This window comes from Apodemus sylvaticus, chromosome 2, assembly GCF_947179515.1.
Source record: "Apodemus sylvaticus chromosome 2, mApoSyl1.1, whole genome shotgun sequence".
In the NCBI taxonomy this organism is placed as follows: domain Eukaryota; kingdom Metazoa; phylum Chordata; class Mammalia; order Rodentia; family Muridae; genus Apodemus; species Apodemus sylvaticus.
In genome coordinates this window covers 46022634-46040528 of record NC_067473.1, presented here as the reverse complement: position 1 = coordinate 46040528, position 17895 = coordinate 46022634, and the positions used below count along the sequence as shown (strand labels likewise).

Genomic DNA, 17895 nt, shown 5'->3' with positions numbered 1-17895 from the left:
TGTAGTCCCTTTATCTTATTATGTCTTCACTCTTACCTCTTTGGTACGCCTAGACATTTTCCATGTACGTAAGCAGATTTGTATGGCTACATTTGTTTTTATACAGATAGGAGTGTTTCATATAATCTATGCTTGCATTGCCTCTCAGCATTGGAATTTCATTGAACAGCCTCTGTCTTCCTGACTCATGTCCTGCTGTTACAGCCCCCAGACCACTATGAGGTGACTCCTGATGTCCTGCTGTTACAGCCCCCAGACCACTATGAGGTGACTTTTCTGATTCTAGTGATGTCACTTTGCTACTCAAAACAGATAATGCTTACCTAAAGTATATAACCATTATATGCAAACTAAATGAGCATTCCGGTGACTGCATCAGAGTCGGCAGGGACAATGCCCATGTGAGAGCAAGTGTGGGTTGAATGTGCTGATCACCTCGCCCTGAGACTAAGAGGCACAGGACAGTAAGACCTCTGTTTTCTTCTACCAGCCAGCCGGCCTCTGCTGAAGTCATCTGCACATAAGCTTTGGTTTTCTGGTTTTATAATAACATACGTTTCTCAATAACACAAAAAGAAAATGTCCCCCTTTCACCATGCCTTGTAGAGTTGCTAATAACCAGCTTTGTAGCCAGTTCAGACAATGTTACACACTGTTTGTGACTAACAAGAACTCATATATCGGCATAGTAAAACCCACTCTGGTCATAACAGATGGAACTCTAAGGAGGTGACATGTTTAGACTAGGTGATGAAGGTAGAGTCCCTATGATAGTGTTCTCTGAATGAAAAGAGGATGTGACTTCCACACCTTTTGTCTTATAAGTGAACACAAGAAGGCAACCAGCAGAAACTGGAGGTGACCTCAGACTCCCCAGCCCGGAGTTTGTCTGTCTGAGCCACCCAGTCTGTGGTATCGGACTACAGTGTCTTTAGCTTTCTAAAGGGGCGATCCATCCACTGTGGAGGGTTAGAGCATATTTACTTATCATTTTACAGATGGAGAAAGGAGCCTGAGAAACAAAGTCACATAATTTAGCGATGTATTTGCATCAACTGCTTTTCAGATCAATAGACTATGACATCTTCTTGGCATTGTGCCCAGTACTCTGGATTCTGAGGTTAGAATGGAATTTTGGGTAGAGAGCTCTCTGGCTGGTGTTACAAGCGTGATTGTCACCGCTATACCGATTCAATTTTAACATACAGTCGATGCGTGGCCCAAAGTTGGTGCAGTCACAGTGGCTCGCAAATATTACCACTGAACTCCATCTCTGGGAACATTTAATTGTCTTAAGTAGACAACACACATAATATCTACCGCATAAAGTTTCGATTAAGAATAATTAAAACCTTCATTTATGCACTTATTCAACAAATGTTGATTGATTATTGTAGAAAAATTTAAATCCAGTCAAGGGTTTCTACCCCACCTTGATCATTCCATTCTCAGATAAAAGGCACACAACTTTTATTTATTACAATAAGTCTTAAGCAGCATAAGAGCTTGGCAGATATTTCTCCTCTGTATACTAGAATCTCCTTTCCTCGACAACCCTGAGATATTACTTACTATGTTTCATCTGGGCTGCTCTTACTCCACTTGGCTGGCCTTCAGGGCCATGTTCTCATGACCCACCTAATCCATGCTGACTTCTGCTCCAGTCACTTCTTTTCTCCCTCTGGACATTTTCCACTCCAGACCGGAAATCCTAAACTCCACCTATGTCTCCCCCGCCCAGCGATTAGCTGTCAGCATCTTCATTTATCAATCAGAAATAACTTGGGGGCAAGGTCACATAGCATCACTTGGTTCTACTTGGGACTCTCTCATCTCTGAGGCAACCTGGCCTGGATGAGCCAGTATTAGCATTAGAATACACGCAGCATCAAGCTAGCCCGCTGCAATTAATTGATTAATTGAGGATGCAAGGGATAAAAACCAGAGTCTTTGCATATTTTAAGTTCATACTTTACCACTGAGCTTCATCCCCACTCCTACTAATATTCATGAAATAATTACTATGTATTCCAAACCATGTAGGTCAATTAGGCTATTGTATTGAATCAAACACACCCCTTACCCTAGTGAAGTTCAGAGCCTTGTGGGTTTGAAGATTTGAGTCAGTAGAACTCTCAAATTCTGTTCCTTACACAGAATAACAGCTCAGTTAATATTGCTGGCAACAAACTTCCATGTCAGTGTTTTTTCGCTCTCCCTTTCACAGATTAACTAATACTGAGTCTTAATTATTGGTCATGTTCTCAATCTTGAGCATTACTCCACTTCTGTTGAAACGAAGAGCACATTTATCTTCCTGCCCTAGCCCGGGCCCCTGTTCACATTCTTCTTAGGCTAATTACTAACAGAAAATTTGGCATGCATTCCTTACTATGCTGTTTTTAAAGATCAGCTTTTGAAACGGGCCTGCCCATATGTGAGCACTTGCACATGGCGCATGAGGATGAGTCCATCTGATGAAAAGCACTGCGAAAATCTGGTTAAGATCACTTACTTGATGCCAGCCAAGCATCTCAGCCTATGTGCCAGTTTCAAGTGTCTGAAGGTTCTGCTGGCCTCTGCCTAGTCAGAGCACACTTGTCTAGCAAGAAGAAACTGTATGGCAAGACATCAGCTCAGGAGCCCCAAGAGAGTCAGCCTGCTGAGGTCCACATGAGACCTGCCCAGGCATTCAAGAGAAGGTCAGCAAGGTGAGAGTGGAAACACAACACCGTGCACTTGGTAAGTTCTAGAAGTGAGTCTTGCATGCTGGGGCATTTGGCTTCTTGCACTGAGCTACAGATTTCTGTTTCAGCAGTGGTGCATGCTGGAGCTACCAGTCACCCACGGTCAGTTGACATGGACAAGCTCCCAACAGCTCATACTACCAAACCAGCATGGAATTGAGTCAGCACAGCACATCATTTTAAGATCCTCCATCTGCCAGATAGACTGATGTGGAGAAACGTGACAAGAATTATCGCGAGCAAGAATTATTAAAGATCATCTGCGATCGTGTCTCCAGGTGATCCACAAAGCCAAGTGGCATTGAGTTAGTTTTCCTCTAATTGCAAGAGGGCAGAGGCTGGTTTAGCACATACAACAGTCTGGCTTCGGTGCTGTAGAAGGCAAGCCGCTCAGGCTTCCCCGACTGAGGGCAGAACCTACCTTCCTTCCTTGCAGGCACTGCTGAAGTTCTGGCTTGGTTAGGATGTCATGTTGGCAGTTGTGTGGTTGCCAGGTTATTTCTCTCCAGTCACAGGTCCTGTTGTCTGAACAAGTAAGGCAAGGCACAATCCACTGGCCTAGAAGACACAGTGAGACTTTGTTTGGCTTGTGAAACTACACATTGCAAGTATAGAAGTCAATGTCATCTGGCTACAGAAATGAAAAGGAGAAGATCATTCTTATCTAATAATGCATACAGTGGGAAAATGCAGGCCCTCCTGCCAGTCAAGCAGAGGATCAACATGATGTCCTGTTGTGAAATAGCACCATTCAGGCTGGAGTCAGGGGCGAATCCCCTGAAACTACACCAGGAGACACCCATTAACTTACTTTTGAACTTCAATAGGACTAAAGTTGAGTGGGAGTCTCCAGGTCTTCAGTGGGCCTCGAACATTTATCATCCTAACCCATGACTAAGTTACCAGAATGAGAGCAGACATCTTCACTGTGCTCAAGAAATTTAAACACATACAAGAGAGGAGCAAGAGTATTTTGATATTTTATAGTTTTCAAGACTGGTTATGAGTCCTTCCTTTGACTGATGGCACTTTGGGTGTGACTATTTTCATTTTTTTTTTAAATATATATAGCTGTTTCCTCTTGGTTTCCTCATAGCTTGGTTGCAGTGAGTAGTGTTCTCATATGTTTAGTGACAGGATGACAGTTTTTGCTGGTTTCAGATTAATAAAGAAGAAAACCTGTTTATTCACGTATGGGGGATACACTGGAGGTAGAGGTTGCTAACAATTTTGGGGAGCCGACTCTCTTCTCACACTACGCTGAGGCAGCAGGTTCTCATTTGTTATTTCATCTGCTGCATTGTTTATTCCAGGTTCCTTGGCTTGGAAGCTTCTGGAAGAGTCTCCTGTTTCTACCTCTCTTTTTTCCATAGGAGTTCTAAGATTACAGCCCTGTAGCACCAGGTCAAGCTTTTTCATGGATTCCAGGAACCGAACTCTCCTCCTAAGGCTTGAACTCTCCCTCTAACCTCAAGGAACATTTTTAAAAATAAAACTCTCTACTTTTTCTGAATCTGCTTTGTGGTGCTGTTGGAAAAGTCTCTAGTGTGATAGGAAATGCAGTGGGGAGATTTTCAGCCTTCCTGAACATTAATAGAGGACCTCTTCCATTCACAACCTCAGGGGTGTGGTGTCAGAATTGTGTATGTGAGTGTTGGTGTATTTAGACATGGTTGTAAATAATGAAAGTATAAAGAAAAATATAGTGCACAGCCTTTACAGATCTGCCATCAAAAGCAGAAAAAAAAGTGTCAGCATACTGAGAGAAAGTAGCTGGGTGGGAATAAGGCTATGAGGATAATTCTGAATTGTAAGAAAAGAGAGGAACATCAGAATAACATTAACAGGTAGAGTGTCAAGTAAAGCAGTAATGGAGAACTAACATTTCAAAGAACACTGGCATATATATCTCCTTGCTATATTTCTTTTCTCTTCTCTGGTTTTTAAATGCAAGGAGAATATCAGAAAATGGCCTTTTCCGATGACTACCAGTGAGCGCTTTCTGTTTCAGGAATAGTCACCATCAATACATTCCTCCTTGTGCAGACCACACTCTCATCGTATTGTAGCCTCAGGCATCAAGGGTCTACCGTTGTGAGTGAGGGGTTAGTGTTAGGTGCTATGACATTAAAATGTCACAGGAATTAAAAAATACCTAGTATGTATTCATGCCACTCATATTTAAGAGGTTCAACCCATTAACTTGTTTAAACCTCAGAACTACCTTGCCCTCTCTCCAGCTGGAATTCAGGAGAGTGGATACTGTGTTGATTTCCACAGAAGAGGCAGTGGAAGGAGGATTTGAACTGAGCAATTCAGGGCCTACGCTTTTAATTGTAATGATAAATCTATGAGATAAAAGCAGTGATATTCAAATCTTAGGCTTACCATTTACGCATTAGAGATCACAACAGCATCTTGACAGGTGATACAAAATTGAGTAGAAATACCTGTGACGGTGAAATTACTCAGACTGTGGAGACACACATGTTCTTGGGCTCTGCCTCCTCCAGCTAGCTCATGGAACTCATTGTTGATTGCAAATCTCACCCAGAAAGCTTTTAAAAATTCTTGTGCCTAGGGTGTACCCTAGCGCAACATCAAGTGTGAGACTTAGCCATCTATATTTTTGAAAAATGCTTTCAGATGGTTTCACAGAGAAGCCAGGGTTGCAGCTCACTGTTTCAATTGGACAAATGACTTAATATTTTCATGATTAAATTTACTACTTTATAAGGAAAGTATGCATAGCACCTGCCATGGTGTCTGGCACTGAGCTGCCCGTAAATAGATTTTAGTCCTGTGTCCTGACCACAAGTATGCCATGGTGGTTCATAATAAAGTGAAAACAGAAAATTCTGGAAATTTCATTAGATTGTAAACAGGAGTTCCTTGCGAGATGAGAGTCAGATGCATTGAAAGTATGATATTTTTGTGAATACTGTGGGGATGAGCGTGGTAGGGGTGAGACAGATCTGGCTGGCCTCCACATAGAAGGCACACACTGGGGAAGTGCAGGGTCTGCCATGAGAAGGCGTTTCCTTTAGTGTGCAGTGTGTAGTGTGCAGATAGATAGATAGATAGATAGATAGATAGATAGATAGATAGATAGATGGATAGATAGATAGATAGATAGATGGATAGGTCGGTAGGTAGATAGATAGATAGATAGATAGATAGATAGATAGATAGATAGATAGATAGGCAGGCAGAAAGATAGATAGATAGAAAGACAGACAGATATGTACTATTGCTCAGAGACAGAAGCTGAAGGAGACATAGAGGATGCTAAGTGGCAAAGGGAAGAGTTTGCCTCCAGAGTGTTGCACATTCATCTGGAATGAAGTTGGAAGGGAACTCAGAGGTGCTCCCCACCGCACTTTTGTTTCACAGCTGAAGTAAACAAAGGCATCAAGAAGTAAGTAAAAATGAAGTGAGTGTAATACCTGAGCTAGACCATAATCAAGACTCTCCATTTGATTGGTTCAGATATCACATTATGCCAGATTAGTATAAAACCATCAGTTGAAACTGATACATGGCCCAATATGTTTCTTAGGGAGAGCCACATTATCTGATTGTCTTAATGATTTATTTCTTTATTTTTAAGAAGATGAGTTCAGGGGCCGGAGAGATGGCTGAGTGATGAAGAGCACTGGATGTTCCCAAAGAGAACCTGGGTTCAGTTCCCAGCACTCACGTGGTAGCTTACAACCACCTGTAAGTCCAGTTCATGGTCTCTGCAAGCAGCAGGTCTGTACATGGTACACCTTGATGTAGGTAAAACACTCACATGCACTAAATGTAATATGTAATAATTAAAACATTTTTCAAGTTGAATTTACTCAATGGGTATATGTGTTGGTAAAGACTGCGGTTGATACTTTCCCCTGATTGGATGATGGCATGCTGGGCAAGTATCTCATCTCACTTTATCTTATCTCATTTCTCTCTCTCTCTCTCTCTCTCTCTCTCTCTCTCTCTCTCTCTCTCTGATCTTCGTATATATAAATGCATCATGCATCATGTATCCAGAACATTCTCATTCCCTCACCTTGCTCAGGGCTAACTTTTCACAAACTGAGACCCTCTGTGGCTACTTCCATTATGAAGAAAATGCGGTCAGCTGTAAGGGACACTCAAATATGGATACAATTAGTCTTGGGGCATTAAGTTTTACCTACCTAAAAGGAAGACTTGATTTGGTATCTGCGCAGTTGGCCTGTCTGTCACACACTATTATATATTTATGCAGCCATGACTTTCTCTGTTTTTGAATCAGTTAGCAATGCCTTTTATTGACTGTGAGTTGAAGTAGCCATCTGTACAACATCTGTAGGACTGGGGAATCTTGGCATTTTAAGTGACACCAGCTCTTAACTAAAATTATCAAAAAAGGAGGGGCATAAACCACAAGCCCCGTGTTATATATTTAAACACGGAGTGACTCAAAGCTGCAACTTCTGAAATAAACTATGACAGGCATTTTAAGGAATGACATTTTGAGGAGCACAACTGTCCTTTAGAAAAAGGAATTTTCTTTATGGTTTGAGCTCTGTGGTAAATGCCACTTGGGTGGATCGTATTGGCTGGTATCACGAAGAAAAAAAAGTTTGGTCATTTAGGACCATGGTGGAAATAAAATCATGTACATACTAATACTAATTACTGTCACATAATCTCATAAAATAAAGGTTTAACTTTAGCAAATAAAACATAAAATAAATATTAGAAGTATGAGGGTTTTTCACATTTTCTCACTAAAAGTAAGTTATAGAGAAATCTTTTCATTTTTTATATATTATGATTTGAGGAGTTTTTTAAGTTCTTATTTAATTATCATTGTATGTATACTTCTTTTCTTCAAATTAGAAGAACTACTTTTACTTTATTAACTAATGGAGGAATAGAAAAGAAATACAGTGATTCAAAACTATCTAAGCTACTGTAATTAATAAAAAAAGGCAGTTTGGCAATAGTATATATTACAGGTAAAAAAGAATGGATCCGGTACTGTCAAATTGTAGCACACCATTAAAATGGCTTGCTGGTTTAGAAGATTTTTGAATAAACACACAACTGCTCAGAAGACTACTCTCCAGCATCATTGACCAGGATAGGTTCTCCCTTAAGATGTAGAAAGTCCTGTTTTGAAGGACAGGATTATCTCTGTAAACACACAATATATTCTAGAACAATACTTTCTGCACTTTTTTTAGTGTCTTTGATTTTATGGGCTTTGGATGCTCTCTCTCTCTCTCTCTCTCTCTCTCTCTCTCTCTCTCTCTCTGTGTGTGTGTGTGTGTGTGTGTGTAGCCTCCTGATTGTGTCATAGATTCCTGTGGAAGAGGAAAAAGTTTAAATCTTCGTTTAGTTCGGTAAACCTTTTTTAAAATTGTCTATTAGGCACTGGAAGACTAATATAAACAATTTATGCTCTCGAGAAATCTAATCAAGGGAAGCCATCAGTAAAAACATACGGCTCATGCACCCTTGACGTCTTAGTACATGCACACTGTAAGATATGCAGATACTCCTCTGCTAATATGCTGTGTCCACCATAAAACATGGAAATAAAAGTGATTAAATACAAAGCGGTTGCACATATATTTTCATCCTTATCAGCTTTATCCCCAGGGCTGCCCTGTTCTGTTCTCTTCTCTTCCTGGTGTTTATCACGCTGTTTTGGGAGACCGCTAGTCTCAGACAGATCCAAGTGTGTATACACTTGAAAGAGAAGGAAGTAGCACTATGAAGCCTCCATGCCTGGACTGCTGTGGGCACACAGACAGCCTCACTGGGAATGTAGTGGAAAGAGGCTGGCTAGAGAAAGGCGTGGCATCAGACAGTAGGGAATGGCAGGATGGACCTACAGAGGCTGCCGGGCAGATGGGAGACGAGCTATGCATCCCAAAGCAGGGTTATCAGCACAGAGAGAGGCAAGGAGGTTGAGAGGTAGGGAAGAGATGCGAGGAGGAAGTCTTGAAATTCCCGGATGTCAAGCACAGCAGTCCGCGTGCGGCCTTCTCTAAAGGGGTCCACTGATGCACCAAATCAAGTCCACGCAACGGAGATGACCCAGAGCTCAGCTGATGCGAAGGTGTATTTCACAGGTTAGAACAAACTGCTGTCTCCTGAGCAGAATCCGTGTCGTGAACTTAAGAGTGGAAGAGCTTTGCCTCGGTTGTGGCACAAAGACTAGAATTAAGTTGTTTTACGATTGTCGTAAATTGTCATCTGATTAAAACAATACGGAACCGGACACATAGGTATCCCCTTTGAAGGCAGAGTCTGTGCCTCCTTCGGCAGGGAGACACAGATCACGGCACCTGACCTTCCTTAACAGGCGAGTCCCTCCCTGACTGGAGTTTATTATTTAGAACACATGTTCGAAAATGGGACATGCGAACATTTGCTAGCTGCGTGCCAAATTGCAATTTGCCCTGCCCATTTGGGAAACACATTTCCCGTTGCAGCAGCCGTGTGAAGTTCACGGGAAGGCTAGTGCAGCTGTGTGCGCCTTCTCAGGCCTTTCCAAGGAGGGGAGTTATGGGGTCAGGATGGAGCAGTAACCGGGATGTTGAAGAACGCGTGCTCTGAGCCTTAATTACTTTGAATACATTCTCTGCACCAGCTTTGTGTGACAGTACTCTGCCTGCTTCAGGAAGCCTGAAGGGATGAAAACTTAGAGAGTGGTGCCTTATTGTGGGTCTGTGCACGACTCATGTGAGAGTTACTGCCACAATCTGAAATCCTCAGGTCCCTATTTGTAGGAATGATCAAAATATGAGGGATACCTGCGGTTATTTCCCATACTTTACTTATAATGAAAATAAATGATTTAAAACCGGGTATTTATTTTCTACCCGCCATGTGTGAATTAAGGTTGTATGTATGTATGTATGTATGTATGCATGCATGTATGTGTGTATGTATGCATGCATGTACACATGTATGTAATGAGTTGAAAAGGGAACTAGAGGATGGCACAGTGGCTAAGGGTGCTTGTTTCTGAGCCTGATGACCTGAAGTTGCTCCCGGAGACCCATGTGATGGAAAGAGAGAACTGACACATGCAGGATGTCATCTGATCCTCATGTGCTTGCCTTGGCATACGCTTGTGCGTGCAGGGGGTACGCATGCATGAACACACACACATACACACACACAGATGAAAATGTAATAAGAACTAAGGTGGAAAAGCCAAAATCATGCCCTCATGAAACTAACATCTTGGGAAGAGTGACACTGAACAATTAATTATTAAATTAATAACACTAAATTATTAATTATTAATTAATAACACTAAACAATTAATTATTAAATGAATTGTAGAGATTGTGATGGAAGAAAAGAACAGGCTTAGGAAATGAGCTAGAGGATAAAGGAAGGCTCCTGGCAGAAGTGACCTCTCGTCTGCCATTTCTAGATGGCAATGGGTTAGCAATGAACCACAGGGTTTGCTTTATCAAATATTTCAAGTATCAAAACAATGCATTTACACTTACAATACATCTTGATTTTGTGTGTGTTCATAGCAGCCCTATTTATAATAGCCGGAAGCTGGAAAGAACTCAGATATCTCTCAACGGAGGAATGGATACAGAAAATGTGGTATATTTACACTATGGAATACTACTCAGCTATTAAAAACAATGAATTCATGACATTCTTAGGCAAATGGGTGGAACTGGAAAATATCATACTAAGTGAGGTAACCCAATCGCAAAAGCATACACATGGTATGCACTCACTGATAAGTGGATAATAGCCCAGAAGCTTGGAATATCCAAGACACAATTCACATATCAAATGATGCCCAAGAAGAAGGAAGGAGAGGCCCCTGGTCCTGGAAAGACTCAGTGCAGCAATGTAAGGGAATACTAGGACAGGGAAGGAGGAGGGGGTGGATTAGGGAATAGGGGGAGGGAAGAGGGCTTATGAGACTTTCAGGGAGAGGAGAACCAGGAAAGGGGAAATCATTTGAAATGCAAATAAAGAATATATCTAAAAAATAAAATAAAATAAAGGTTCCTTCAAAAAAAAAAAGAAAAATTAAAAAAAAGAGAGAGAAAGTAAGATCCTTGTTTTAAACAAGGGCCAATTAAACAGGTGCTCATAGACCAAGGGATTTATTTTAGAGAAAGGATACCCATGCGATCACCTTTAGTGTCCCCAGATGGACAACTCTCTATTTCAGGCTGTGAAATGGCTTCAATGTAGTCTGCAGAAATAGGCTGCAACCCACAGGTTTCTTCTGGGTGAATCAGTAAATCACAATCCTGCACGAGAATGAAAAATAAGTTAGCTGTCATCAACATGAGCAGATCACATGATAAGAAACCTAAACAGTAGTATGCAAAGCAGAGGCCTAGAACTCACCGGCCAGCCAGCCTAGCCTACTGGGTGAGTTCCAGGCCAGCAAGAAACCCTGCCTCAGAAACATGGTTGGCGCCTGCACAGTACTCATTCTTATTTCCTTCCTCCTTCCCTTCACCTTGTTTTGTTGTTGATGTAGCTATGTGCGCCATGTTTAAAACAAATCTATTTCCAGGCATTTCTTGTCGGTAAAGGAGTTCCTGGGCATTGCTGTTGTCTGAGAACTGTATGTAATTTCAGGTGTGGATTTCTCAAAAGATTTATGTTCCAGTGAAACATTTCCCTTGTCTGTATCTCCTTCCACTTGATACACAACACAAGACTAATGCATATGCAGCCTTCTTGCGATTATGGGGCAGGAAGTGTGTAGATGACACTGTGGGTGCTATCCTGCTGATTTCACAATAAAGGAAAATTATAGAACAAATATAACTGACTGGTAAGACAGTTGGGTTAAGATCTATTTGAACATCATTTTTTTCTCACTTTCCTCTCTGGACGAGAAAGTTAATACCACCGTGTCTATCTCACAAAACAGAGCGATCTTTCCTGAATAGCTGAGAAGCCTGTGCTTTCTGGTGTCAACTTTCTTCTTCCTCATAAAAAAGTTTCTAATGCTTTTAAATGTGAATTGATTTCTTTGGGGCAGCATATGGATGCATGTGCCATAGGGCATGTGTGGAGATATGGCGGGGAGGGAGGTGAGGTGACAACTTGAGGGAACTGGTTTTCTCCTTCAACCATGCGGGTCCCCAGGATTGAACTCAGGTCCCCAGTCCTGAGAGCAAGCCCCTTATCTGCTGAGTCATCCCAGTAGCTCCCAGAGTTTGGTTTTTGCTTTGTCGTCGTTTTTGGCTTCCTGCTTTTCGGGGCAGGCTTGTGGTCGCTGGAACAACTAGTATGAGACATGAGGGAAAGGAAGTCCAGGCTTCCTCCATGTGCAGCCTCCGCTGCTGGGTGCTTTGGAGTGGAAGAGCACTTGCTTAAGTTCTTAGTACTCAGCTTGGAGTTACGCACAAAACAGTCACGTTTGACCTTGCAAGTTTCTGCCTTACAATCTGTCTTGTACCCTCTTTCAACTCCCCAGGAGCTCACACGAGCCCGGGTTTCTAGGTTCGAGCTGTTATCAATCTCTCTTCATTTGCCCTAGCATCCCAGGAATCCCCACAGCTTTGCTCATGCTGTGTCCCTCTGATGTCATCCTCTGACGTCATCCTTTTTTCTCTTGACTCCATGTGGTCCTGGGCAGTATATTCAGTTACCATAGGAATTGCTTTGACCTCTTCATGGAGCTCTCTTGCCAGACCTGTTGCTGGCTCTTTCTTCCGTTTCCTGTATTGTTGCTAAATATCTTTTCCAGATGCAAATCCTAATTAGTTCCTTTTCTGCTCGAATCCGTTCTGTAGACCGAGTTGCATGTACTCCACTTGGCCCAGATAACTGGTTTGTCCAGGGCATCTTTCTCTAGCCTCCCTGCTCCTTCACACACACAGCTGTTTGCTCCATCATATGCTTAGCAACTACTCATATGCCACACCTGCCTTCCGTCTATGCCTCGTTTGGAGAGCTGGTGCTTATGCTCTGACGTTGGGAGTGTGTGACCTTACTCTTTTCTTATTGTCCTATGGTTGCCTTCTTTGTCAGCCTTTTCTTATGAGGACAGAAAGCCTGACTTCTATATTCATCACTTCTATCTGTACTGCAGGTCACTGGGAACACAGCAGATGTCTGGATGAATACTGTTAAGGCATAGATGTACCATGAGGGACCCAGAAGGCTTGGTGTGTGCCTGTGAGCTCAGAGCCACAGTCATGTTGTCTTCCAATAGTGAGGGTGGAAAAGACACAACATTTAACTGATGGTATTTCATCCTAGGGTCTTCTAAGAGGTTTTCCTTAAGGACTTGCATTTCTTTTGTTTAGGACATCTCCTAAAAGACGATACCTAAATTGTAGTATGCAACACAAGTCAAGTGGTTCTAAATGAGACACTTAGAATATTGTTGGTGAATATGGCTTAAATCACTAGGAAGATGATAGCCCCTGACATAAACAAAGTAATTTTTACTTTTTATGAAAAAAATCTACCACAATCATCTTCTGAGAAACGTTCATGTGCCCTGTAAGATATGATATTCTACAATGAGTATTTTAAAAATGAAGTACTTAGGTTTTGAGATTTGCTAGGTTCGTTGGTGATAATCAGTGTACATCTTCTTTTGGCAAGAAGATGGTTTTCTTAAACACATATTGAAAAAGTAAGTTCATATGTCCTGCATTGAATGTCACTCAAATTTAAGATGCTTATTAGGAAAAACTACACCATTAATAAGTGTGACGTGGCATAATACTCAAATGAATATGGCCATTTATGCATTTAGGATTTGTGGGGTGTTATTGTTATAAAAGTTCCATATTGACAAATGTGAGAAAAGATATTATCAAAGCATACTTAGTCAAATATGTATTGAGTAACTTCTGTTCTATGAATACGGGGGTCAATATTTAGTTGCTAGTTGGAGTTCTAAGATGCCTTCCCCCTGAAAAGAAATCCTAACATAAACTTCATGTTCTCTGATATAAAACTGAAGCATAATGATCACAATAATGATAATAATGATCATTTTACCCATGTGAGGTAGGATTTAAATTCAGGTCTGCCTCACTTTGAAACTCAGGCTACCTCCTTCAGAGTCTTGAAACCTCAGTCCCTTAAGCTAGAGCAAGACATTATGTCTGTGACCCAAATTGAGGCTTTCAGGGAACAGTCCAGTACTTTTGCTGCTTTGCATTGCCCTAGCCCCAGTTGGAATTTGGTTGATCAAGATTCAGCTATACATGGGCTGAGTTTGGTGTGCATTAATTTATGATTTGAGCCATAGTACTGTGATCATTTAGCATAAGTATGGGCATGTGACAATTATTTTAAATATAGATCCCTTTTGAAAATAATGTCAATGTATGGAATCAATGAAAAGAGAGATACATTTAAGGACAGGTTCCAATTCCAGTTAATAGACCACCAGACAAAGACAAATGAGAATTAGAAATAAGCATGTCTTACATAGAACCCAGCATGGTACAATTCGGAGCTGCCAGACAAGATGTGCCCATTGGTACAGAAGTAGCATGAAGATTATAAGGGTAACCAATCTCTTTGGGTTTGTGTGTGAGGCCTGCTTCAGAGAGTAAAATTCACAGTAATACTATGTTATTCCAAAGCCCATGGATTGGGAGGAGGGCCTAAGGAGGAGCCTACAACTGCAGTCTTGTGAAATCCATATGTTGTAAAGTTGCGGAAACTCACAACTGGTCAAAAGGCTGACCATAAGTGACAATTGAATATAGTTAGTCCTGAATGGTACATGCATGTCAAATCCCCTCCTAAGGCTTAGAGAACACGGCAGTACAGAAGTCAGAAAGAATTAAGAGCCAGAAGGTAGGAAAGAGTGCTGTGAACGTCTCTATCTGTTGAACATGACATTGATACTGCATTCAGGAACTCATTGTAGATATGGTTACCTCCATAAGCCCTGTACCTCTGATAGAACATCTGAATACAGAAGAGCCACCACAGAGTGAGAGGCCGTTGTGTTTCTTCCCTAAGCAAGTATCGATGTGACCATAGATTGTATTAGGAAAATATTGTGAGTCTACAAAGACCTCAGGAGGAAGGGAAACTGAAACAAATTACAAGCAGATGAATTCCTTATTTTCCATTAAATATATTAATCTGACATCAATATTTGGAATACATCTCCATATTTCTCATGCATTCCACATCTCTAAGTTAATATGAAATTTTATTTTCAACCTAGACCTCAAGTCAGCTGAGATGGGGCCACTGCGGTCCTGATCGCTGAAGTCTACTCTGAGAAAGCATATAGTCCCGATCGAGAAACACACACGTGTCTCTGAGCTTTATAGAATTTAGACTGGAAAATCTGGGGGATCTGAGGCTTGGGACTGACTAATACGCGCCAATTCCAGGGATCTAGAAACCCCCGAGGAAAGCAGCCTTTATTGTGGTCGCTTAGCACTTTTGGTTTTAGTTCCAGCTGGAATCCAGAAGGATAGATAGAAAGGCAAAGGAGAGGGAGAGCTGGATTTATATGTTTGGATGTCTGCAAGTGCTCAGCCCCTTTGATTTGCGAACAAAGCAGTGCAGAGCTGGAACGGCACGAGCTGTGCTGCCTTGCGCTCTCTTGCACTTTGAAGGATCTGGATCTGTTTGGAAAAAGTCAAAACAATAACAACAACACAACAACATCAAGGAAAGGTTATTTCCTATTCTGAAGAGCAAACCTGTTCTTTGTAGATTAAAGCTTAAAGAGCAATGACTGGAAATAGCCTGTAGGCCGCAGAGATGTTTCTAAAGACAACTGCAGGGGGAATGTGTGCTTACCAGTAATGGTGAGGATAAACATAAAGGATGTTTTCCATGTATTAAATAATAACCAGTCCTGCCCAGGAGACATTGATTAGTCATACTGAAATACTTGCTGTTATAAGTGTTTCAGCTTGGACTTTTATGCTACTAAATTGTCCAATGAGCAGGCAGGCCACATTGTAGTCTTTAAAGATGTGGCTTTAGTAGGGCACATTCTGTCTGAGTGGCACCAATACAGTTGACTATCTAATAAAACATGGAGTTACATTAGCTTCAGGCCATTTGTATATGTTCCATCTGTATTTATCAGGGAAACATATACCAATATATCTCAGCACATGTGCAGACACACACACACACACACACACACACACACACACACACACACACAACCAGTGGTCTTGAGACATGTGGGACTTTAAAATTGAAGGGCTTTAAACTTTAAACATCTATGAACAATATTAGATTTGCCTTAAGTCCCAGTGCAGTGCTGATTTCTTCCACACCTGCTTTCGAAGCAGGGGGATGCTGGGATGCCTGTCAAAGAGTGAGGGGACCTTATGTTGCCACCCATGATGTTCTTTTGAGTTTGTCATAGACCACATTGACTGAGCAAAATCAATCCTTCCACGCTGTCCTTCGAGATTCTTATGATGCAAACATGAACATAGAGTATATATTGGACTGAAGCATATACTAGTATCCACTGACTATTAGTACAGTTCCACAGCTAACCAATACCTTGAAGGAGTTTTAAGAAACGATACCAGGAAACAAAATAACAGCATCTTCTAAAGATATCTGTTGACTTAGACAGAGGTATTACTATTCAACATAGATTAGCATATTCACCAAAACCAAACCAAAAGCAACAAGAAGAAAAGCCCAAGAAATGTTTTAGGGAAGCACATTACCTTGACACCCCAAACCTGCCTTACAAACCTTTGCTTGACCCTTAAACCTGACTTTTAGGATTGCTCTAGTAAAAGTTGTGTTGTCCTTTAACTAGGCCACATTGCCAAATATGTTCTACATTTGGATAATAATCAAGGTAAATCTTTCCCCAAAGGACAGTATTTCAAGTGCTTTCTCTATAGATCAGCATGAGTTGAGCTGACTGGAGAGCCCCGTCCATGTTCAAATGAGGAGTCTGTAAATTCTGCCACTGACTATATAGTGCAGACAATGGGCCACTGTGGCTTTAGTCCTTCTCTTGCTTGAAAGGGAGTTTTCTGTGTGGTTAGTCAGGTTTGAAGTAACCTTGACACATAACTTATCGGTTTTTTTTTTTACTATAGGTTACAAGGTCTACAGTCAGGGGGAAACAGAACTAGTACATTTCTCAGAAATCTTAAATTTAGAACAGTGCCTGGCATATAGAAATGTCTATATTTTATTATTATTGTGTTATTGTTAGTGATATATTTTCATTGTTGCTATTATTATTCTTTTGAGGCTGATTTTATGCTTAGTAGTTACATGACTAGAAACTTAATAATAAACAAAACATGTAAGCGATTGCCTTAAAAAGTGCATTCAGGCCTGTGAATAGATTTAAGTGACATTGAAGTTCACAAGAAATTTTTGAAATTTAGTTTTGGATTAAATTGCACTGTAAAGAATTGATGTCATGAGCATTCTTCTCTATAACATTTCAGGAACTGGAGTTTACTTTTTGCTACATGTAATGTCTAATAAATACTGATATGAAGACAAATTATAATTAGTGCATTAAAAACATGAATCAAAAGGCAGGGAGATCCTCAGTGGGTAAAGGCACTTGTGTAAAACTGAGAACCTCAGTTACATCCCTAGAACCCACATAAAAAGTCACACATAGTATTGTACATCGGTAACCCTACTTTTATGGAAAAAAAGGGAGGTAGAGACAAGAAAATTTTCCTAAAGTGCATGGGTTGTCAGCTAGCCAAGTTCACCCAGATTAAAAAAATGCAACAACAGAACAACTCTCAAAAGCTTTCCACTGATATGTGCATCAGAGTAGTTATCCACATTCATTCATAATAACACACACACACACACACACACACACACACACACACCAAAGAAAACACTGCTCATGCCAGTTTTGAGGTCAATAGCTGAAGTTTAGTTTTATTAAAAAAATACATAATCCAAATTATAGGTATAGAGTGATCCACATATTTGAGATAATATGCAAACATGCAGCATGTGGTTCATTTACAAACATTTTATAAAGTGATCGACTAAATTTATTTTTCGGGATGCAGTCACAACTACTTACCACCAATGAATGGTAGTCTATCGAATGTACTTCTTCAGTGTTTAGCATAAGACCTGACATATCAAAGGTGTTTATTACCTGTTTATTGCATGAAAGGATGGATAGAAATGTGGA

The 17895-nt window shown here is 40.9% G+C and overlaps 1 protein-coding gene across 4 annotated transcripts in view; it reads right to left on the bottom strand.

The window, feature by feature from the left end:
• Window positions 1-17895, bottom strand: part of Cped1 (cadherin like and PC-esterase domain containing 1) — a 266183-nt gene that overhangs the window by 35519 nt on the left and 212769 nt on the right. For all 4 annotated transcript variants that reach the window (XM_052173296.1, XM_052173293.1, XM_052173294.1 and 1 more), the window contains 2 exons: window positions 10912-11029; window positions 3169-3305 (listed from right to left, as the gene is read on the bottom strand). In XM_052173296.1, coding sequence (XP_052029256.1) covers window positions 3169-3305; window positions 10912-11029 — 255 coding nt within the window. The remainder of the gene's footprint in view (window positions 1-3168; window positions 3306-10911; window positions 11030-17895) is intronic.